The sequence below is a fragment of the Micromesistius poutassou genome (genome assembly GCF_964030765.1).
Source record: "Micromesistius poutassou genome assembly, chromosome: 2".
Taxonomy (NCBI): domain Eukaryota; kingdom Metazoa; phylum Chordata; class Actinopteri; order Gadiformes; family Gadidae; genus Micromesistius; species Micromesistius poutassou.
This window is the reverse complement of record NC_140272.1, coordinates 23,635,612-23,658,981: the sequence shown is the minus strand read 5'-3', so window position 1 is coordinate 23,658,981 and position 23,370 is coordinate 23,635,612. Positions and strand designations below refer to the sequence as shown.

General features: G+C 45.0%; 2 protein-coding genes across 2 annotated transcripts; both read right to left on the bottom strand.

Moving 5' to 3' along the window:
- Positions 1-1,037: 1,037 nt before the first annotated feature.
- Positions 1,038-15,699, bottom strand: LOC311338288 (myosin heavy chain, skeletal muscle, adult-like; the record flags this gene model as incomplete). Its single annotated transcript, XM_084463512.1, has 32 exons — positions 1,038-1,067; positions 1,961-2,089; positions 5,793-5,924; positions 6,008-6,103; positions 6,582-6,686; positions 6,788-6,958; positions 7,157-7,282; positions 7,412-7,615; positions 7,696-7,962; positions 8,602-8,726; positions 8,875-9,040; positions 9,124-9,307; positions 9,392-9,588; positions 9,667-9,785; positions 9,879-10,005; positions 10,112-10,501; positions 10,581-10,671; positions 10,762-10,907; positions 11,032-11,208; positions 11,300-11,542; positions 11,630-11,885; positions 12,416-12,533; positions 13,367-13,670; positions 13,755-13,925; positions 14,017-14,166; positions 14,266-14,384; positions 14,619-14,757; positions 14,992-15,095; positions 15,182-15,280; positions 15,359-15,422; positions 15,537-15,602; positions 15,694-15,699. 32 exons carry the CDS (start codon positions 15,697-15,699, stop codon positions 1,038-1,040), a joined length of 4,821 nt encoding a protein of 1,606 aa, XP_084319638.1.
- Positions 15,700-15,890: 191 nt separating this feature from the next.
- LOC311338287 (myosin heavy chain, fast skeletal muscle-like) lies at positions 15,891-17,882 on the bottom strand (the record flags this gene model as incomplete). The annotated part of the gene is made up of 5 exons (XM_084463511.1): positions 15,891-15,922; positions 16,022-16,178; positions 16,267-16,410; positions 16,604-16,817; positions 17,842-17,882. The coding sequence occupies 5 exons, from the start codon at positions 17,880-17,882 to the stop codon at positions 15,891-15,893; spliced, it is 588 nt and encodes a 195-aa protein (XP_084319637.1).
- Positions 17,883-23,370: the final 5,488 nt, after the last annotated feature.

Sequence of the window (23,370 nt, the reverse complement as noted above, 5' to 3'; positions counted from 1 at the left end):
CGCCCAGAACCTTTACAATACGATTACATTTCACAGAAGTGTGTGTGTGTGTGTGTGTGTGTGTGTGTGTGTGTGTGTGTGTGTGTGTGTGTGTGTGTGTGTGTGTGTGTGTGTGTGTGTGTGTGTGTACAGTTCAATGACAGTGTAAAAAAATAATAATCTTATTGACAATTCAAGTGGAACTTTAATGCACATGGTTTTAAATGAAACCCAATGTCTGGTCCACTAAAACACTTTACAGCAGCATTTACAAGCAGGCCACTGTCCAGCGGTGGGACGGAGTCAGACAGACCAGGCAGATTAACGCGTGCACTTCGGTATCTCGTAACAAAGGACTCCAGAGCTTTAGGGGCCTAGCGCGAGGGCCCCTAGTGAGGTGACATTTACTTCCAAAGTCCATCTGTACAGATCCCACAGTTAATTTGAAAGATGATCGGCCACAAGCTACGCCAACTGTCTGAAACAAGTATAGATTGGATGTTTTGTAATCCCGCCCAGCGGACAGCCTGGCCCTCAACACGGACGCCCCCTGATATCGAGACGCCATCGTGCCGGCATTGTCGTAAAAACCAAACGGTGTGTTCATTTAGCCATGACATCAGAGGGTTGGTGTTAGAATGTTAAGGTATGACGGATGGAGACTATCAGCGACTATCTGCTAGACCTGCAGTCATTCATTTTAATTTGATGTTGATATTTAATATTTAAATCTGAGGTTTTTATATTGCATATATACAATGCAAAATCTAAATTAAATTTGGGTGGTAGAACATTTATCAAAGGATTTCTAATTTCTAAGAATTTAGAAGAAAGAGAATTATCAGATGAATTATTACTACTGGTGATATTTTGGTCTCTCTGCTGCACAGAGCTAAACAGAGAACATAGAACTGTTCCCACACAGTAGACGGATTAGACCTAGCTTTAATGATCTTTCAGTAATGATAAACACTTCTTCAGAAGGTACCGAATGCATACAAATTGCAAATTCTGAATTCTGAGGTTGTCTAGAGAGAATCTGAGACATGTAAATCAAGTCAGATGCAGTCGTTTGAATCCTTCTGTGCCTAAAATATCAAAACAGTCAAATAGCCATTACTGATTGTTCTTGTAGTATTCACATGATGTAAATGCAATGCCATGTGTTTTTTTTAATTGATGCATAAGTAGGCTTGAAGGATAACAAAGTTACAAAAAGTCTTGATTAGGTTTGGAAGGTAGCTCATTCCTCAGCCTCATTTCCCTTAAATTGATCAAATATGAAAACCTACAATGAGCAGCAAGCAAACCCTTTTATTTGGTGTGTGACCAATGAGCTTGTATTTGCCATTGTGTTAAAAAGGAAGGGCCTTTTTGATGATGTTCAGTAATGCCTTAGCTTCCCATGTCCCGCCTCTTGGCTCTGAGCCTGCTCCTGAGCCAGCTCATGCTGAGCGGGACCACGCCTGTCCTGTACCTGGACAGGTGGGCCGGCTCCTCCTGTTAGTCAATTGGTGCAAAAAAAAAAAAAGTACATATTATAACTGTCCCGAAATGATGGATTATTTCTCAAAAAGATACTTTATACTTACAGTATATACTTTATGCATACACAATAGAGTAATTCTTGAACAGTTACCTTCACGGTGTCTCGTGAAGACCCTCATGATAACATCGACTTAAGACTTAAGATTGTTTAAAGTTCGCTATTAGCTATTAGTTATATATGAAAAACAAGCTATATCCATATTTTAAACTAGACTCGACTTACAGATTCCTACAGTCTCATGTAAGCCTTCACTTTGAGCTGCAAGTTTGGTCACTAGGTCCTGCAATCTGTTGACATTTTTCCTGTCTTTGTCAGTCGATAATAGGAGCTTCATTAATACAGAACAACAAGAGGAGACGTTTGAGTTTACACTCGTCAAGGATGGAACCTGAGAGCTTCAACACAACAGGACTGTATGGGAGTGTGACTCACGTCAGTGATGGCCTTCTTGGCCTTCTCCTCTGCACTTCTGGCTTCTTGAGCCGTGTCCTCCACCTCTCCTTGGATCTGGACGAGGTTGCTCTCCAGCTTCTTCTTGGTGTTGATGAGGCTGGTGTTGACCTGAGACCTGATGATATGGGATGTGTACCATACCACCTTTGTCGCAAACTCATCTCCTACTTTCACCTTAATTTAAAAAAAAAGAATAATAATAATTTAATTTAATGGATTGATCAAGTCGATTTTTTTGCCTTGTTCCCTCCCGTTAGAAGAACAGCTGGCAGTGGTCTGAGGATTCTAAATAGATCAACCAATTAGGTTATTAACAATGGATACCTCCTCAATCATCAGTATTATTATTATCCGTGCACATGCCAACGCTGCACTTTAAATCCTAGTCATTCCATTGGTCCCTCGGGGACTGTGCTGGCAGCTGCTGGACCTGCTCTGAATTGTTCCGTGATCTGCTGGGTTTCTTCAAGCTTATAAAACACTCCCTCACCTTGACAGTTGGCCTGTCAGTACTTCTCACCACTCGCAGCTGGGTCTCATATGGAGGATCGGTGATAACCAGGGGGAACTCAGCAGAAAGCACTTGCTGTATTTGGTCATGAAGTTTCACACTGGCCCTTGATTGATGAAATGTTGCGTCCTTTAGTCTCGTGGTCATACAGACATTTTCAACCACTTTCTGCTTGACTGACTTATTGTAGGAAAGCATATTAAAGAAAATAGTTGACATTGAACTTTTTTTTTATGTCTACATGTATAGTTTTCCATTGGTGTCACTCAAAAAATAAGTACGCCATACACTCCAAGATGGCCATTGTTTATTAGGCAAATTACTAATTACAAAATCACCATACATCACAGAGAAAGGAAACTATTTGTGGCATGTACAACAATGCTTCTCACAGTCTCATAGTATTGTGTGGACATTAAATAAACCAATAAAACCAGAGGTTGAGTTTAAAGGACTATAAATAGGACAACACAGCATTGCTTAACCTTGTGTAAACAATGTCCTGGGAGGCGTATCGGTTACTCAAGTTCAGACATTGTTTGGGTCTTGAGTGTCATCTCCTTAATGCACCTTGGCACTGTCTGAGAGCCCAGTTTAGCTGTGGAGGAGCTCTAACACGCCACGTGGATTTAACCCTCACCCTAAAAAAAACCTCCTTAGATGTGGCTAACAAATCTTTAGCTCATGTTAATGTAAATAAAACACTCCTTCATTCTCCAAATCGTTGGCTCCTTAGCTTGTAAAAAGAAATGGGTTCTGATGTAAGTTGTGGAGATCTGTACACTTAAATAGAGCCGTGCCCTGTTAGGTCTGGTTGCCCCAACGCCCGTCACTGATATAAATAGACTGATTCAAATCACTAATCACTAGCTTATAACGAGCTTTTTGATGCAAGGGGCAAAGGTTCTACTTAAATAAAGTACGTAAGACAAGACTTAACAATCTTAAACCGTTCATCCTAGATAACTTTTATACTTAATATAATTTTACTCCACTCAAATGTAAATATTTTATTTTTCACTACTACATCTACTTAATCATATAAGCCATCCGATGACTTCAGTAAAAGTTCAAGATGTTCGGAATATAAAAATACCATGATAATATTTTAAACCAATGTCATTTTAACATAACAAAACTTTTTTTTGTTATGGTGAAGTTTGTCTCCATAGACTTTATTCAAATGAAACCCGCTACACGCTACACCAACACGCTACACGCTACACCAACACGCTACACGCTACACCAACACGCTACACGCTACACGCCGTTAGGTTTCTGTGTCCTAAGGACACTTTGTCTCTCTCTCCCCCCACCGTCCCCATCCTTCTCCTTCTACACACCACGGCTGAAGCCCTGAGGCACCGGGCGTCTGAACCGCGCCCGGAATGTCTGCCTTTAAATAGTGAGCATGGCACCAAAAGACCCACAACAGAGGAGAAAAGAGGTCTGGCAAACAGTTCTACCCATGAGGTTGATGTCAACAGTGAACAGTTAGAAATAAATAACAATAATCAGGACAACAAAAGCATATTTTTTATTTATGTATTCTTAAGTTTGTAAATATCTGTATTTATTTCTTAAACTGGAAAACTAGAATTGTCATAAATACATCTACATATTTTTCTCATTTTGTGAACCGTTTAGCAATATCATGATTTCACTGTGTTCCTTGCAACTCTTAGAGCATGGCTCTGCCCGCTGACACCTGCTGTGACTGGAGAAGCCTTTTCTCCATCGCTCGGTTGTATTGACCCAAGAAAAGCAACCTAGAAATTCCAGATTTTTATCAAGTAAACTCCCCAGCACACTCTACCAGATATGTCAGGAATTCACGCCTGGACCTCATGTATAGTCACTGTCGTCTGTAGAAGCCAAAGGACACAGCTGGTGCACTTATTTGTTTCTACACGTTTCCAGACTGGCGTTTGTGTTGTCTCAGGGGTGTGGATGTATTTTTGGTACCAATCCTTTTAATGCTCTTGTTATCCAGTGTTCTGACAGACTGTCTGAAGACGAGGCGAGCCTTGTAGCTTGACCTTCCATCCGGTCACCTGTTTGTTCTCCCAAAGGCCATAACAGAAGGATCAAGTTATAGGAGAGGGAGTCTGCACTCTGTCCTTTATGAAAGAGGACACTGAACTGGCATAAGTGGGCAGAAGGGCACTAAGAACTAAATGCTGAGGACTTCACACCTCACCAAATAGGCAAATATATTCAATGTGATCTTACTTGATCACTTAAGCTGAAGTCTTTTCCTTTTTGGTAGGAACACAAATAGCCATCTCCATGCCCTCAGAGTTCAACCATTGGTCATGTATCAGCCCACTTCTTATCGGGAAACATATCGGACTGTCTTTGATATCGGATTGTCTCGGTGCTCTTCTTATTGGGCTCACTGGATCATTGGAAACACTGCCAATGTCGTATCTGTTGCCAGATTTATTAGATTTATTAGATTTCAATACCCGTTGGAGGAACAGAGTGTCTGTAATGTAATGTTTCTGTAAATGGTTGAGTTTTGAAGTGACTTCCTGAAAATAGATGTGGAGCTAACTTGAGAAGTCAATTGTAGCTCTCTGCAATGGCTATTTTAATCACATGACTTCTAAGTTAACACACATGAGATTTAGGACGATCATTAGGATGATCAGTGTCATTATCACATTAGTGTCATTATCGCCATTGTTTAAATATTTACAGTTAATATAACCTACTTAGCCTATAAAGGCTAAGTACGTGATGATTTTTCTTTAAAAGTTACCTATATTCAATTAAGGGGTAAGGGATAAATGATACGTTCATAGTTACCCAAAAATTCTATATAAATTTGGATTAAATATGTATATAAGCTAAGCTAAGCAGTGAATTGAAGCTACTTTTATGAAGCATTAGTTTCAAAAGTTAGGCTTTGGAAAATATGCAGACCCACACAAAAAACCTTCTCCATGATCGAACATAATTAAAAAGGACTTGATATCGAAGTTTCTTGCATGTTTATTTTTGGTTAATCACAATTGAGTCATAAAAATCATATTGTATGATTTCTTGATATTGTGTCTCCTCCACATGATGTTGGTCACTCTTCATCCTTTCCCTTTAAATGAATATGAAACACAAAGAATGGTTAATATATGTATTGCTATGACTTGAAAATGTCAATTAAGTGTAAATCATCCAAATGAATCTGTAAATAATAAAAAATAAAAATAATTCAAAGAAATGCTGTATATAGGCATCATTTCTGTATTTTCATGGAGATACACTGGGGGGGTGTGTGACACTAAGTGAATCCCGCACCTTGCCGATTTCCCGACTCTTGGCTCTGAGCTTGTTGACCTGGGTCTCTGCGATGTCAGCGCGTTCCTGAGCTTCTTCCAGCTCATGCTGATTCTTCCGGTACCTGGACAGGTGGGTGTTGGCCTGCTCCTCCTGTTTCAGAAAACATGTGTTGTAATTGCGAACTGTCTAACCAAAATGTTGGTTTTATGAAAGCCAAAGGGAGTGTGACTCACAGACTCCTCAGCCTGCCTCTTGTAGGACTTCATCTTCAGCTGCAGCTTGTCCACCAGATCTTGGAGTCTGCAGATGTTCTTCTTGTCCTCCTCACACTGCAGGAAAAGCAAATGTCAAGGCGCCATGGTTACAGTGGGAATTTATATTCTACTTTAATCATAGGCCTCCCCTGAAAACAAGCTTATAATTGCACAGGCTCCTAATGGTCTGCTATAGGATTCGCACAAGTTTTATTGCCACCAACTGGCCTTATCTGAGCGTTTTAAATCATTTTTTGCATTCTCTTATGTACAGAGATATGTCCTACAACCCATTTGGTTTTGAATACTTTTTTAACGTAAGGGGAAATGGACGTTCCATAAACGTGTGATGAGGTCATAGTCTGCAAACACAACAAGCAGTGCTGGAAAAATGTTTTTTTTGTTTTCAATTTCAATTTTGTTTTGGTATCAATTATGAGTGATTGTTATATTGATGATTATTCTGATTGTTTCTATTAGTATCGGTATGACTACTATCATCAGTAGTAGTAGTAATCTGGTCTCTTTAGCGGTCCTGGTGTGCGCTCCGTACCTGGTAGCTCAGTTCCTTCACCCTGCGCTCATATTTGCGCAAGCCTTTCACCGCCTCCGCCCCGCGCCGCTGCTCCGCCTCCACCTCCGACTCCAGCTCACGCACCTTCACCACAAAGATAACAGCCGGCGGTGAGCGCCCCCGGGTACACTCCAACGGGTCGTTGTCGTCGTTAGGACAGCCTGTCTTTGTACAGCGAGACCTACCCTAGCCTCCAGTTTCTGGAGCTGCTTCTTGCCTCCCTTCAAGGCCAGGCTCTCCGCTTCCTCCATTCGGTGCTGCAGGTCCTTCACCGTGACCTCCAGGTTCTTCTTCATCCTCTCCAGGTGAGAGCTGGTGTCCTGCTCCTTCTTCAACTCCTCCGCCATCATGGCAGCCTACAAACACAGTTTAGGTGTATTCGTTTGGGTATGTTTCAAGATAGCAGCACGTTAGATAACAGAGAATTACCTCTTCAATTAAAGACACTGTTTTGGAAACGCTGAACTCTGCTCCTTGTTTTGAAGACCCTAACATCATGAAACACTTGGTGTCTTAGGAAAGAGGAAGTGGAACAAGATGACTCCGGGACTCACATCAGTGATGGCCTTCTTGGCCTTCTCCTCTGCGTTCCTGGCATCCTGAATAGTGTCCTCCACTTCTCCTTGGATCTGGATGAGGTCAGACTCCAGCTTCTTCTTGGTGTTAATGAGATTTGTGTTCTACAAGAGAAATGTATTGATTATTAATTATACATGGTACAAATGGTACAAATAAATGGTACAAATAAATAAATAGTAATAATGATAATAATAATGAAAAACGGGTGTTTTTAAATGGATTATTTATACCTGGGAGTGCAGCAGTCCCACGCGCTCACTGGCGTCAACCAGCTCCTGCTCAGCCACTTTGCGGCCCCTCTCGGTCTGCTCCAGAGCTGCTCTCAGCTCCTCGATCTCAGCCATGATCAGGTTGTTCCTGCGCTCCACCATGGCGACCTGCTCTCTCATATCTGCTTCTCCTCTGAGGGCATCATCAAGGTGCAGTACGGCATCCTGAGGCAAGATAAATACAAAATGTTCAAAACAGTGTATTATTCAACCCATGGTTGCAGCTGGAGAAGGAACTACCGTACCTTAAGCTGTCCCTGGACGGTTCTGAGTTGTTTCTGGGCTTCAGAAGCCTGGCGGTTGGCGTGGCTCAACTGGATCTCCATCTCGTTGAGGTCTCCCTCCATCTTCTTCTTGATTCTCAGGGCATCATTTCTGCTCCTGATCTCTGAGTCCAAAAGAGTCTGCATGGATTCTATCACCCTCTGGCTGTTCCTCTTGATCTGCTCCATCTCCTCATCCTTCTCTGCAATCTTCCGGTCAACCTCCCCCTTGACCTGGGTAAGCTCCAGCTGAACACGAAGAATCTTGGACTCTTCATGTTCCAATGTTGCCTGTTTTTAAAATATATTGAATAACAACCAATGTAATTTCCAATTATAGGAGCTATTAGTAACAAATGTACTGTTCTAAATCAGAAAAGGACCATTATATAGAGATTGAGGAAACATCACAACAATGTCATAGCCAGTATGTTATCCTTTGAAATTGTAGGTTTTTGTTTTTTCTAGCCTGGCATCATGATAGGTCAGTAATAGTTCAACAGGCTGGCAGATATGAAACAAACACAGGGTGCTGCAGGGATGGAAGCAAGCAAACAGACTGGATCAACTGAGATTGTCCCAGAAAGAGCTCCCTGACCTGAGGACTGCTAAGACAAGATGGAGACGGCTTAGAGCCTAGAAGGACCTCAAGTGACACATGCCACATGAGCTGGTTTGAGTCTGATACAGAGGGCACAGGAAGACACACCTCTCCAGTATTGTGAGTTTGGACTGCAGTACTCATTTCAAATGCTCAATGTAAACGTTACATGTTGTACCTTTAGCTTTATGTTAAGATGTTCCTCAGACCATAACATTTAAACATGCCTTCTTATAATTTAGAAGAAGCTTGAATAATCAAAATGTCGTTCTTGACGTGTTGTATACCTCTGCTTCTTCAAGGGCGGTTTGGATTTCAGTTTTTTCACACTCCACCATCTTTTTCCCTTTTTCCAGTTCATGGATTGTTTTTCCGGATTCGCCAATTTGTTCACTCAGATCAGTTATCTCCTCTGGAAAGAGAAAAGATCTCATTAAAAATGTGTACAGATTCTGACCAAAAACTATCTTTAAGGTTAGCTTGTGTAAGGATGATTATTGAAATTATAATACTAGTAGTGGCTGCAATAGTTTTATCGATACAAATAAATGTTTCCATACGTTGAAGGTTCTTGTTCTCCCTCTTGAGGGTCTCAAGATGGTCCAGGGCTTCTTCATAGGAGTTCTTCAGCTTGAACATCTCTGTGCTCAGAGAGCGAGCCTCTTTCTGAGATCCCTCCAACTCAGCCTGGCTCTCCTCATATTTCTGCTTCCACTCAGCAAGAACCTGCAAGTTCAGAGAAAACGTTGAGTATACGATTGTCTCAGACTGATCGATGTATTTTTGAAGCACATGAGAAATGATGGTACCTTGTCAAAGTTCCTCTGCTTCTTGTCCAGGTTGGCAGCCAGAGAATTAGCTCTCTCCACATCCATCATCAGGTCTTCCACCTCGCCAAGCAGCCTCTGTTTAGTCTTTTCCAGAGAGGCACATTTGGCGCTCGTAGCCTCATTAGATTCCTCTGCATCCTGAAGACGCTGGGCAAGCTTTTTCCTGAGATGGAAATGACATTTAGCATCAGGCCTACACCATCTCCAGTACAGTCCTACAGATAGAGAGGAAAATGTATTGATTTACTTGGCTTCCTCCAGTTCCTCAGTGCGCTGAATGGCGTCAGTCTCGTATTTGCTCCTCCACTGAGCCACCTCGCTGTTGGCCTTGGACATCCCCCGCTGCAGCTCAGCCTTGGCCTCCTGCTCCTCCTCAAACTGCTCTCTGAGCAGGTCGCAGTCATGACGAGACGACTGGACCGAATGGGCCAGGGCGTGCTTTGACTAAAGAAAAGACCAATTATGTTCAATTCAAGCCTTCCAGACTTCCTCCTGGGCTATATGGATGAGACTAATGCTTACCTTGACCTCCTCCTCAAGGTGCCGTTTGAGCTCCTCAATCTGCTGGAGGAAGCCCTGCTTGCTCCGGGTCAGCTGTGAAACCAGAGACTCCCTTTCGTCCATCTGACGGCTGAATTCACCTGATCAAATGATACGCAGGTTATTTGATTGAAATAAGCCTTAGCTGGAACTTTCTTTCTTTTGTAAATGATCATGTCCCATGCTGCGCTTACCATTTTCAGTCATCAGCCTTGATCTTTGGACATTCACATCATTAAGTTGACGCATGTGTTCCTCATTCTTGGACTTCAGCTCGCTGAGTTGGTCTTCAAGGGTACGGCACATCTTCTCCAAGTTACTCTGCCAATGATCAGTGATATAAAATTATATGGATGGACTGTAGTTAAAAGTAGTAGCAAAGTGGCTCATGGTAAAAATAAAAATGCATAACATTCGTAAAATGAACCTTTGACTTTGCGACGGCCTCCATGTTGCTGGAGAGGTCATCGATCTCCATCTTGTATTCGCTCTTCTCCTTCTCCAGCTTCTGCTTGACCCGCTGGAGGTTGTCGATCTGCTCTCCCAGCTCGGCCACGCTGTCGGCCTGCTTCTTCCTCAGCGTTGCGGAGGTGGCCTCGTGCTGCAGGGTCGACTCCTCCAGGTCACGACGCAGCTTCTGGAACTCAGCCTCGCGCTTCTTGTTCATCTCGATCTGAAGAGAAGTGGCTCCACCGGCCTCCTCAAGCCTCTCGCTGATCTCCTCAAGTTCCCTGGAGAGATCGGATCTCTGCTTCTCCACCTTGGCCCGAGCAGCACGCTCAGCCTCAATCTCCTCCTCCAGCTCCTCAATGCGTGCCTGTCAAAATCAAGATCCGACATGAGTGCAGTAGTGATCTACGTTCCAAGGGAGATCAAGATGTACGGTAAGATTTTACCTGCAGTTCCTTGATTCTCTTCTGAAGCTGAATTCCAAGTATTTGTTCATCTTCTATCCTGCTGATTAGCTGACAGTTTTCAAAGTCCTTCCTGTTTATTCAAAATAGAATATCATGGTTAATATTTGTGTCGTAGGTAAATCACCAAGTTTAAGATCCATTTGATTTTGTTGTTGCATACTTTTTAATCTTCTCTTCAGATTGCAGCTTGTCATTCTCCAGATCCATTAATGATTCCAGGGACAGCTTCAGATCTCCTTCAAGCTTCCTCCTGATTCGCTCAAGGTCCATTCTGAGCTTCTTTTCTTGCTCCAAGGAACCCTCGATCTAATGCATTTGAAGTGTTACACATGATTAAAGAGCAAAGCACGGCCCATCGGGTTTGACCTTTTGGTTTACATATATCACAATGATGATATATCTGTCTGCTACCAAACAATAAGGATCTCACATCATCCACTTGCTGCTCCAGTTTGGCCTTGGCCTTGGTCAGGATGTTGACTTTGTCTTCTTCTGCCTGGAGGTCATCGAGTGCTTGCTGGTGGGCCTCTTGGAGGGCTTTCCTCTCCTTGCTTAATTTGGCGATGGTATCATCTTGAGATGCCATTTCTTCAATCAAGTTCTTCACCTAAAAAAAGACATAACATTGGTATAACAAACGCATGAGTGCAACGTGAATGACTTGTGTGGAGCAGGGTCTAGTCGGTTAGGGGCAGAACCTTGTTCTCAGTGGCATGTTTCTCCTTCTCCACTTTGGCCAAGGTCAGCTCCAGGTCATCAATGTCCTTCTTGAGCTCAGAACACTCATCTTCCAGCTTCCTCTTCTTGGCCGTCAGCTCAGCATTGACCTCCTCCTCATCCTCCAGTCTCTCAGACGTCTCTTTGACTTTGGCCTCCAGCTGGATCTTACTCTTAATGAGGTTCTCACACCTTTCCTCTGCATCGGACAAGGTCTCACCTTCCTAAAATGGAAACAGGACCCATGAACCACCATAGGAATACCTTCTGTAGCTGTGGAAAGAGTAAATGCCTCGCTCAGGGTTACTCACGGATTGGATCTGGAGCTGCAGATCATTCTTCTCCTGCAGGAGGGTCACCATCTTCTCCTCCAGATCCTTCTTCTTGGCCAGAGCCTTTGCCAGTTCCTCTTTCATTTTTGCAAAGTCCTCCTTCATCTGTGCCATCTCCTTCTCAGCCTCAGCACTCTTGAGAAGAGGCTTGATCTTGAAGTACAGCTTCATCCATGGCCATGTTTTGACGTTCATGAATGAGCGGATGTTGTACTGAATAGAGTAAATGGATTCCCTGGTAATATCGAACACAGAGGAAACATTTAGATGAATTTGAATATAACTATCAAGCTAGCTTACCTATGCTTATTCTATATATAATTAACATAATAGTGCTACCTTCTCTGCATCATTTTGATAAATTCTCTTCTCATGAGGAAACCCCTGCTGATAGCTTGGGTCATGGTCACCAACTGAACTAATTTCTCATCTCTCATCTCCTCCAGGGTACCCAATAGCCCAGCTTTGAAGAATACCTGTAAACAAAATGAAAACTATCAGCATCATGAGCAACCAACAGCAGCTTCATGACTAACTATATTCTCTGTGTTGCCTGACCTTAGTGTGTCCAAACTTGTACTGTGATTTATCAACATCGATGGACCCCAAGAGTTTCTCTGAGGCCTTTTTGTTGTCAATGAATTGTCCCTCAGGGATGACACTGGCATTCAATATTTTGTACCTGAAATGATAAATAAAAACATATTGTAATTTTTATTTAGTGACCTGTGGAAAATCAGACTAAGACCATTGCTAAAGAGCTACCTCTGCTTGAAGTCAGCGTAGAGGATTCTGCTGGGGAAGCCCTTTCTGCAGATTCTGATACCTTCCAGCACACCGTTACACCTCAGCTGGTGGATGACCAGGAAGTTCTCCATCAGACCTTAATGTAGGGCAGAAGTATTGCATTAATCCTACCCTCTATAGAGGTTCATGTTATACATACATACATCAAATCCATTGGTGCACAACATCTTTAGGGTGGCTTTGTAGAATATGGGTTCACACCTGGGGTTTTGGATTCATTGGGAATCAAACAGCGCACAAAATGAGGGTGAGTGCTCTTCAAGTTGGTCATCAGCTTCCCAAGGTTTTCCTTATTGGAAAATAAACATATAATGTTATCATGTGCAAATAAAAATGTGTGTCATGTTTATTGAAATAATCAATCTACTCTGTACTTTATTCTGTTTGTATGTAGATGCACATTCCATTAGGGAAGTGGATGTGAACAAAATAGTGACTATAAGATGCAGAATATGTGATACATATCCTGTATTACATACATTGAATAAGTATATAATTAATTCATGCTTCTCTAATTCAAACCATTGTCACGTCTCACATCCAGTGTGAAATACCAACATAACGTTGACTCTATTAGATAATAAATCTACTAGTGAATGTATGGGAAATTGACAATATGCTCTCGATAAATGCAGTTAAAAAGATAACAGACACAAAATGATCTTCAGAATATGTACCCTGAACAAAGCAGACACTGTCTGGAACGAGCCACCCTTCTTCTTTCCACCTTTCTTTGCTGTTCCCTTGGCATCTGTATTGGATATATGAATCAGAACATCAGTGGAAGGATATTATAGCTACATCATAGACATAATCACATAATATTCTAGGTAGGTACAAATATGATTTTCTTAGTGCAATTGGCCTTTAATCATTTGTAGCAGTACTGATGTAATGAGTCCACCTCACCTTCTCCACCATGGGACGCATACAGCAGAGCCAGCAGTTTAACTGAGGACTTCTGGTAGAGCTGAACCACGGAGTCGTTCAGGGGGTCCTTGTTCTTGTCCAGCCAGCCGGTGATGTTGTAGTCCACCGTGCCGGCATAGTGCACCAGGGAGAAGTGGGCCTCAGCTTTGCCTTTAGCGGGCTTTGGCTTCTCAAACGCCTTGGTTTTGCCAAGGTGCTGGTCATTTAGTTTGTTCTTGAAGGTGGTGTCTGAGGCCTTGGGGAACATGCACTCCTCTTCAAGGATGGAGAAGATCCCCATTGGCTGTCAAAGGGTGAAAAAAATATGTATTACTTAGAGTAGCTTGGATTAAGTTTTTCCTTTTTGAGTATATAGGGCAATACTAACCTTCTCAATTAGCTCAATGCAGGCTGCCAGGTCCATACCAAAGTCAATGAACTCCCATTCAATTCCTTCTTTCTTGTACTCTTCTTGCTCCAGGACAAACATGTGGTGGTTGAAAAACTGTTGCAGTTTCTCATTGGTGAAGTTGATGCACAGCTGCTCCAAGCTGTTGTACTTTGGGGTCAGAAAGTTACAGTAAGTACATTTTGTTTGTGCTTCTTCCACCACAAAACATCAAAACCATTGCTTTGCAGAGCTCACTTACATCAAAGATTTCAAACCCAGCAATGTCCAACACACCGATGAAGAATTGCCTGGGCTGCTTTGTGTCCAGCATCTCATTGATTCTGATCACCATCCACAAGAACATTTTCTCATAGACTGACTTGCAGAGAGCCATCACTGAGTTATGGACCTAGATTTCCAGACAGAAATTAAATTGCTTTATACAAGCCATGGTTCATATTTTCTTTTACATTTTTTGGATTTGAATTAGCTGAGGATTTTGAATTACCTGAGGAACTGTTTGACCTTTGGTCACCATCTCGTTTCCCACTTTGACTCTTGGATAGCACACAGCCTTGAGCATGTCTGCAGAGTTTAGTCCCAGGAGGTACGCAATCTTATCAGCCACTGAGGAGGAAGTCAGAGATCATCATTTTTTATTCAAATCATTGTGTGGCTTCACCAGTGGCTGCCAGCACTCATTGGCTCCCAAAAAATGAATTAAAATAGGTTCCATAGATGTGCTCCCTCGCACCACAAAGAGGCCAGTTCAGGATCCACTCCTGAGCTGCACCAGTTAACCGATAACCAATAAAGTTATTAATGTCATGTGACAGAATGTGAAACATATCAGGTATTTACCCTCATTGCCATCAGGCTCAGCCTGCTCTTCACGCTGCTTCTGCTTGAACTTCATGTTCCCATGATGCATCACTGCACCGGTCAGCTTGTAGATGCCAATCTTCTCATCCGCATTGAAGCCCAGGATGTCAATGGCCGTCTGTGTAAAAGTATTTAGTATTTAAATGTCTTATATTGTTCTCCCAAAAACAAGTTGAATTGAAATGTTATTAATTAGTAAGTTACTATTACTCATTTATATTTCCTCTGAGCGAAAGCTTTACCTCAACCAAATGTTTAGCTTGTCAGCAGAATGCTTTTATTAACTTAACTAACTTGAACAGAAAACTTCTGATCATTATTTTATCACATTGTCTTTTTTTGTCCTACTCACATCAGTGGCGATGAATTCTTCAACATCATTGATGCTCTTCACAAGAATCTCCCCCTGGCTGATCATGTGATAGTCATAGGGGTTGGTTGTGATGAGGAGAGCCTCTGGAGACACATCAAATAGAATATAGTATAAGTTCACGTTTAATACAGGACATTCAAATGCAAAATGTGGATCTCAAGTCACTGACCTAGAAGCTCGGGCTTGTGGCCGGTCATGAGCTGATAGAAGATATGGTAGCTTCTCTCAGCAGACAGCTGGAACGTCACCCTGGACTTCTCCAGAAGATCTAAGACACAGAGCTTATGGATGAGCATGGCTTGATTCAGATCCCTGCGTCCGTAATGACTTCATTCTATAAACTTACATGTTTCAATATCGGCAGATGCCAACTTTCCAGTTGTGCCAAAATGGATTCTGATGAATTTACCCTGAGGGTAGAACATGAATTAGTTTTAGTGTAAAATCGGCACTGCAATGCTACTCTAGGAACATGACGGTGATGCCAGCCAACTTACAAAGCGAGAAGAGTTGTCATTTCTCACGGTCTTGGCGTTACCGTAGGCCTCCAGCAGAGGGTTCGCTGCGATGATCTGGTCCTCCAGCGACCCCTTTATGAAAAAGGATAACCAACATCTGGTCATACTCGTACTATTTTGACCTCGTGGATATCTGTACATTTCACTGAGGTCATAACCTTACATGCATTTTGCCCGAGCTCTTCTCCTCTGCCTTCTTGCCACCAGACACTGCAATTGTTGCAAAGTACTGGATAACACGCTTGGTGTTCACAGTCTTTCCTGCGCCGGATTCTCCACTGAAACAGAGGGGACACAACTGTGATGCACAAAAGCAAGTCGGGAACAAACAAACATCAAGAACAATCCTTTAACCTATACTTACGTGATCAGAATTGACTGGTTCTCTCTATCTATAAAAAAAACAACACAAAACACAGTTTTAAAACTCTACTCTCAAAATTGTCACCATGTTCACCAAGATGCAGCTATTATTGCTAAATGTATGTCACCTGTGAGCATGGCCTGATAGGCGTTGTCAGAGATGGAGAAGATGTGGGGCGGAGCCTCAATCCTCTTCTTGCCCCTGTAGCCCGCCACCACCACAGCATCGTACACTGGCAGCCACTTGTAGGGGTTCACCGTGACGCAGAAGAGCCCAGAGTAGGTCTGTCTCCAGCAGGACACACATGTCAGCATGACCTTAAGACGTTACACCACTAAAGGCTTCCAATGTGCATCGAGGGCTGAGACTCACGTAGATCATCCATGCTGCGTAGCGCTCTTTGAGGTTGTACAGCACGGTGGGCTCGTTGAGGTGGGTCATCATGGCCATGTCCTCAATCTTGTCGTACTTTGGGGGATTCATGGGGTAGATTTCCTCCTCTTTTACAGTGAGGGTCTGCAACCATACGAACATTATCATTATAATAAACTGATGAGCATTGTCTCAGCAGGCTGAATACACTCACATTGTCATTAGTACAGGTTGATTCCTGGCTCACTATGTAAAGTGACCCACGTGTGAACCCGCTCTTTGTTTGCCACTAATCTGCCTGCTTGGTGGAGGCGTGAACCCGGTCTTCAGGACCCACCTTCCCACACACGGTCTTGACGGTGGCCTTGCCCCCCTCTTTGCTCTGCAGCACCCCCCGGAGGTACATCTCCTTGGGCTCCGACACGTAGAAGGCGGTCTTGGCGTCGAACGGGATGTTCTGAGCCTCGATGCGCTCCCTCTCCGGCTTCCGGAGGAAGATGGCCGCGGGGCCGAAGCACTCCATTTCCTGCTCACCCATGTTGGCCGTGGACCTGAGGACCGGAGAACACATGACACCACGCAACGCACGGGGAAATGATCCTGTTTCTATTCTTGTTGTTGTAGGATATCTTGCCATTATCATATATTTTTTTGTATTTTTACCTTTTCTGACACCAGGAGAAGAAGTGGTCGAGATAATACTGAAATGAATAAATATATATGTAAAACAATGAAATAACGGTACTGTACTAGTAAGGATACTGTTGACACAGCTAACCTAACTAGTACAGTACAAATCACTGTCATCAGTATCCTAACTAGTTAACATCACTGTCATCAGTATCCTAACTAGTTAACATCACTGTCATCAGTATCCTAACTAGTTAACATCACTGTCATCAGTATCCTAACTAGTTAACATCACTGTCATCAGTATCCTAACTAGTTAACATCACTGTCATCACTATCCTAACTGGTTAACATCAATGTCATCAGTATCCTAACTAGTACAAATAACTGTGTCATCAGTATCCTAACTAGTACAAATCACTGTCATCACTATCCTAACTAGTTAACATCAATGTCATCAGTATCCTAACCAGTTAACATCACTGTCACCAGTATCCTAACCAGTTAACATCACTGTGTCATCAGTATCCTAACCAGTACAAATCACTGTCACCAGTATCCTAACCAGTACAGATCACAGTGTCACCAGTATCCTAACCAGTACAGATCACGGTGTCACCAGTATCCTAACCAGTGCGATGCGGTTGACTCACCCAGGTCGGCAGCCCCTCAGTCCAGTGCAGCGACCGGGAGGAGGTCTTTTATAGAGGGACCCCGGGGCAGCCAGCAGATGCAGCCGTCCTGTTTTGGCCATCGGGCTTATGTTGGATGAGCCGTTGGTCCCAGATGTCTGCCCCATCACATCATAGGTCCCACTGTCACCCTATACGCTCTAACCAAAACAACCATTAAGTGAAACTCTACACATATAATAAAAACCTGCTGGATAACTCCTGTTAGCCTGGGTGGACCATTATGAGGGGGTTATTTAAAACAGATCATTACCTCACACCATATAGGGCCTTCTGGGGTGGTTTGCCGGCCATGTGGACGGAGGTACTAATAGACTGCGATAATCTCCCTTGTGTTGGTAAATCTTTTTTCTTTGTTTGGTGTTTACGTGAATGTTCGTATGGATGTATTAATACCCTGGAAGCGGAGGAGAGCATGTGGGAGCATCTCCAGAGCCGAGGGGGCATATATGTGGGGCTAATTTAAGACCGCATCATGAGCCATTATGCTCCTGTGCTTTCTCCGCTTTCAAGGGAAAGATGATGCTTAAGATGGTGTGCTACCAGTATTCTCCTGTGGTGTGGTCGGGTTACAATAAAAGGTGATATCCAATATGTGGGGCTTCTCTTTATGGTCTTATTAGGATCTAGAACAAATTTAGCCTCTGCCTCAATCAGCTCACAGTTTTGCCTTCGTTGACACACGCTTTGAGCCCTTCTGGTAATTGACAGTTGGTTTTGGGCGTCTAGTTACTGGTCTTCACAACAGAAAATATGTGGCCTCTCGCTTCTAGTTCAAACTGCCAGTATTGTCCCGGTAAGAAGGTAAGAACGCTCGTTCACTGAATTCTGACGTTGGACTTGTTTAGTTTAATGGTACATAGAGATTTGTAGAATACAGGTTTATGGTTTTACGTTATTTTGTGGCTCAGTTAATTCTGAATAATTTTATTTTTTTTATACAAATTGTTGTTAGTTTATTTTTGGGCTGAGGTCACGTCAATTCATTCTCTTGTTTAAGAAGATGCTTAAGAAATGTTAAACAGATTATATTCACATAATGTGTGCCCAAGCCTCGTCTATTTGGTTATTAATAGAGTGAGTGTGTTTGTGTGAACACATGTTCATGCATGTGTGTTCAGGTATGTATGAGAGCATGTGTGTGTGTGTGTGTGTGTGTGTTCATGCATGTGTGTTCATGTATGTATGATTATTTGTATATGATTAGTGTGTGTGTGTGTGTGTGTGTGTGTGTGGATATGTGAGGGAAGGCAAGAAGTAGTGGGGAGTGATGCGTGGGGAGAGAGGCGTGGGGGGTGAGGAGTGGGGGGTGAGGAGTGGGGGGTGAGGCGTGGGGAGTGAGGAGTGGGGGGTGAGGAGTGAGGCGTGGGGAGTGAGGAGTGGGGAGTGAGGAGTGGGGAGTGAGGCGTGGGGGGTGAGGTGTGGGGGGTGAGGAGTGGGGGGTGGGGAGTGAGGTGTGGGGGGTGAGGAGTGGGGTGTGGGGGGTGAGGAGTGAGGCGTGGGGAGTGAGGAGTGGGGAGTGAGGAGTGGGGGTGAGGAGTGGGGGTGAGTAGTGGGGGGTGAGTCCTGGGGGGTGAGGAGTGAGGCGTGGGGAGTGAGGAGTGGGGAGTGAGGAGTGGGGGTGAGGAGTGGGGGTGAGTAGTGGGGGGTGAGTCCTGGGGGGTGAGGCGTGGGGGGTGAGGAGTGAGTCGTGGGGGTGAGTAGTGGGGGGTGAGTCCTGGGGGGTGAGGCGTGGGGGGTGAGGAGTGAGTCGTGGGGGTGAGGCGTGGGGGGTGAGGCGTGGGGGGTGAGGAGTGGGGGGTGAGGAGTGAGTCGTGGGGGGTGAGGAGTGGGGGGTGAGGCGTGGGGGGTGAGTCCTGGGGGGTGAGGCGGGACAGCTGTGTGTGGATAGAGTGAATGTGTGAAGGCTTACAGGCTGGACAAACGCAGGTTTATAACATGAAACAAACCAAGAGCACATCTCCAGTGCAGCCAGCGTTGCGTTGGGCGCTGGTAAACATTCTGACACGTGTATCATGTGGCAGGAACAGATCAACCCGGACTATGGGATCTGGTGCTTGATTCTGCATGGATTAAACTATGAATCCACACGGTGAGCCTGGAGAGGTGCACTCCGTCTCCTCTGAACAGATAGCACATCGCCCTGGTCTCCTGACCTCTGACCTACAGACAGACAGCACGCTAACCTCAGCTGGCTAACGAGAGGGGAAAGGACCGGACAGAACCACGCCCAGACAGACAGACAGAACCACGCCCAGAGGGACAGACAGAACCACGCCCAGACAGACAGACAGAACCACGCCCAGACAGACAGACAGAACCACCCCCAGACAGACAGACAGAACCACGCCCCGACAGACAGACAGAACCACGCCCAGACAGACAGACAGACAGAACCACGCCCAGACAGACAGACAGACAGAACCACGCCCAGACAGACAGACAGAACCACGCCCAGACAGACAGACAGACAGAACCACGCCCAGACAGACAGACAGAACCACGCCCAGACAGACAGACAGACAGAACCACGCCCAGACAGACAGACAGACAGAACCACGCCCAGACAGACAGACAGACAGAACCACGCCCAGACAGACAGACAGAACCACGCCCAGACAGACAGACAGAACCACGCCCAGACAGACAGACAGAACCACGCCCAGACAGACAGACAGAACCACGCCCAGACAGACAGACAGAACCACGCCCAGACAGACAGACAGAACCACGCCCAGAGAGACAGACAGAACCACGCCCAGAGGGACAGAACCACGCCCAGACAGACAGACAGAACCACGCCCAGACAGACAGACAGACAGAACCTGCTGAACTGGTCCCTCACTACCTCCATGATACTGGGTGGTCCTTACTGGTCCTGGTGAACTCCTACCAGTGTTCCCAGTACATAGTGATGTGATAAGTGAATCCTCTTATTTACCTTCCCCCATGCATTTTATTGTGTTACAGGTAATCTGAGAATGAATTTAATTTAATTCACTTAAAAATTGAATATTCAGCAATAACACAACACAATTATCCTGCCTAACTTGCAAAGAAAACCTTCCGGCAAAACTTTGTGTGCTTGAGTGTGTTTATCTGTATGTCTGGGTGTGTGTGTGTGTGTGTGTGTGTGTGTGTGTGTGTGTGTGTGTGTGTGTGTGTGTGTGTGTGTGTGTGTGTGTGTGTGTGAACTTGCATGCTTCAGTATGTTTACTCTTTCTCCAGCATGGACAAGAAGACGAGAGAGGGAGAGAGAGCGAGAGAGAGAGAGAGAGGTGTGGACCACAAGAAGGGTGAGAGAGAGCGAGAGAGAGAGAGAGGTGTGGACCACACGGGTGAGAGAGAGAGAGCGAGAGAGAGAGAGGTCTACCCTCCAGGTCTCCATGTGATGCTCCTCTCTTCTAACACCAGGGAGCATGCTGGGTAAGTTGGGTTGTGAGATGGATAGTAGAAGTAGTAGAAACACACATATATACTCTGAATATACAGTATGTTTTTATATATATATATATACGTATACTATACTCTGTTCTTACTCATTGATTTGGCTTATTTTATTTATCCATTATTCATCGGAGGCCAGGGAAGCCGTCCGACTGAGAGGAGTCCTCCGGGGTATGTTATCCCGGAGGACTCCTGACGCAGTTGCAGGGTACCGGCGGGCTCGAAGGGCTGCAGCCGCTGCCGTGTCGGAGGCTAAGCGGCGGGTGTGGGAGACGTTCGGAGAGGACATGGAGAAGGACTTTCGGTCGGCACCAAAGTGTTTCTGGAAGACCATCCGACACCTCAGAAGGGGGAAACCGGGAAACATCCAAGCTGTGTACAGTAAGGGTGGGACTCTGTTGACCTCGACTGAGGAGGTAGTCGAACGCTGGAAGGAACACTTTGAGGAACTCCTGAATCCGATTGATGGTGGTTCGTCGTCAATTTCCCTGGTGGAAGTCACTGAGGTAGTTAAACATCTCCGCAGTGGCAAAGCCCCAGGGATTGATGAGATCCAGCCAGAAAAGCTGAAAGCTCAGGGTGTTGAGGGGCTGTTTTGGTTGACACGCCTATTCAACATTGCGTGGGAGTCTGGTACAGTGCCAAAGGAGTGGCAGACCGGGGTGGTGGTTCCCCTGTTCAAAAAGGGGGACCAGAGAGTGTGTGCCATTTCCCGGGGTATCACACTTCTCAGCCTCCTGGTAAAGTCTACTCTAAGGTGCTGGAAAGGAGGGTTCGGCCGATTGTTGAACCTCAGATTGAAGAGGAACAATGCGGTTTCCGCCCTGGACGTGGAACTACGGACCAGCTCTTCACTCTCACAAGGATCCTGGAGGGGGTCTGGGAGTATGCCCATCTGATCTACATGTGTTTTGTGGATCTGGAGAAGGGTCCCCCGGGAGAAACTGTGGGAGGTGCTGCGGGAGTATGGGGTAAGTAAGGGGTTCACTCCAATCATCCAATCTCTGTACTCCCAAAGCGAGAGCTGTGGGTGTGTCCGCGTTCTTGGCAGCCAGTCAGTTCCGTTCCCGGTGGGTGTTGGCCTCCGCCAGGACTGTGATTAGTCACCAATCCTGTTTGTGATATTCATGCACAGGATATCGAGGCGTAGTCGTGGTGGGGAGGGGTTGCAGTTCGGTGATCTGAGGATCTCAACACTGCTCTTTGCAGATGATGTGGTCCTGATGACATCATCGGCCTGTGACCTTCAGCACTCAGTAGATTGTGAAGTGGCTGGGGTGAGGATCAGCACTGCTAAATCTGAGGCCATGACTCTCTCAATGAGTCCTTAGCCCAAGTGAAGGAGTTCAAGTACCTTGGGGTCTTGTTCGCGAGTGAGGGTACGATGGAGTGTGAGATTGGCCGGAGAATCGGAGCAGCGGGGGCGGTATTGCGTTCACTTTACCGCACCGTTGTGACGAAAAGAGAGCTGAGCCGCAAGACAAAGCTCTCGATCTACTGGTCGATCTTCGTTCATATCCTCACCTATGGTCAAGAGAGATGGGTGATGACCGAAAAGACGAGATCGCGGGTACAAGCGGCCGAGATGAGTTTTCTCAGGAGGGTGGCTGGCGTCTCCCTTAGGGATAGGGTGAGAAGTTCAGTTATCCGGGAGGAACTGGGATTAGAGCCTCTGCTCCTCTGCTTAGAAAGGAGTCAGTTGAGGTGGTTCATCTGGTCAGGATGCCCACTGGACGCCTCCCTTGGGAGGGGTTCCTGGCACGACCAGTGGGGAGGAGACCTCGGGGAGGACCCAGGACTAGGTGGAGAGATTATATCTCAACACTGGCCTGGGAACGCCTCGGGATCCCCCCGTCAGAGCAGGTCAATGTGGCCCGGGAAAGGGAAGTCTGGGGCCCCCTGCTGGAGCTGCTGCCCCCGCGACCCGACCCCGGAGAAGCAGATGAGGATGAGGATGAGGATTATTCATCGAATGGAAATGGAAAGTTTAATATTTGTACTACATAATTTTTTTTTGGCTTTGACGATAGTTGCTACCCAATTCTGTGGGTGGCATTCTTCTTCTTGGAAAAGTTTGTTTTTACCTACTCAATAATGGTTGAGGTACACATTTGTGATTCATTTTCTATGATTAAGTTTTAGTACTACTACCTTAGTGGTCCACAAGGAATGTGCCCGTAAGATATTCATGCTGAGTGGACCTAATATCCCTGGGCCATTGTCATTGTGTTTGTTATATTTATCGATCATCTTCTGGATGTGAGGAGGTTAAGGAAACCAGTGGTGCCTGATGTTTAGCTATCTGATGTTGCTCCTCCTCCATTATGTATATACA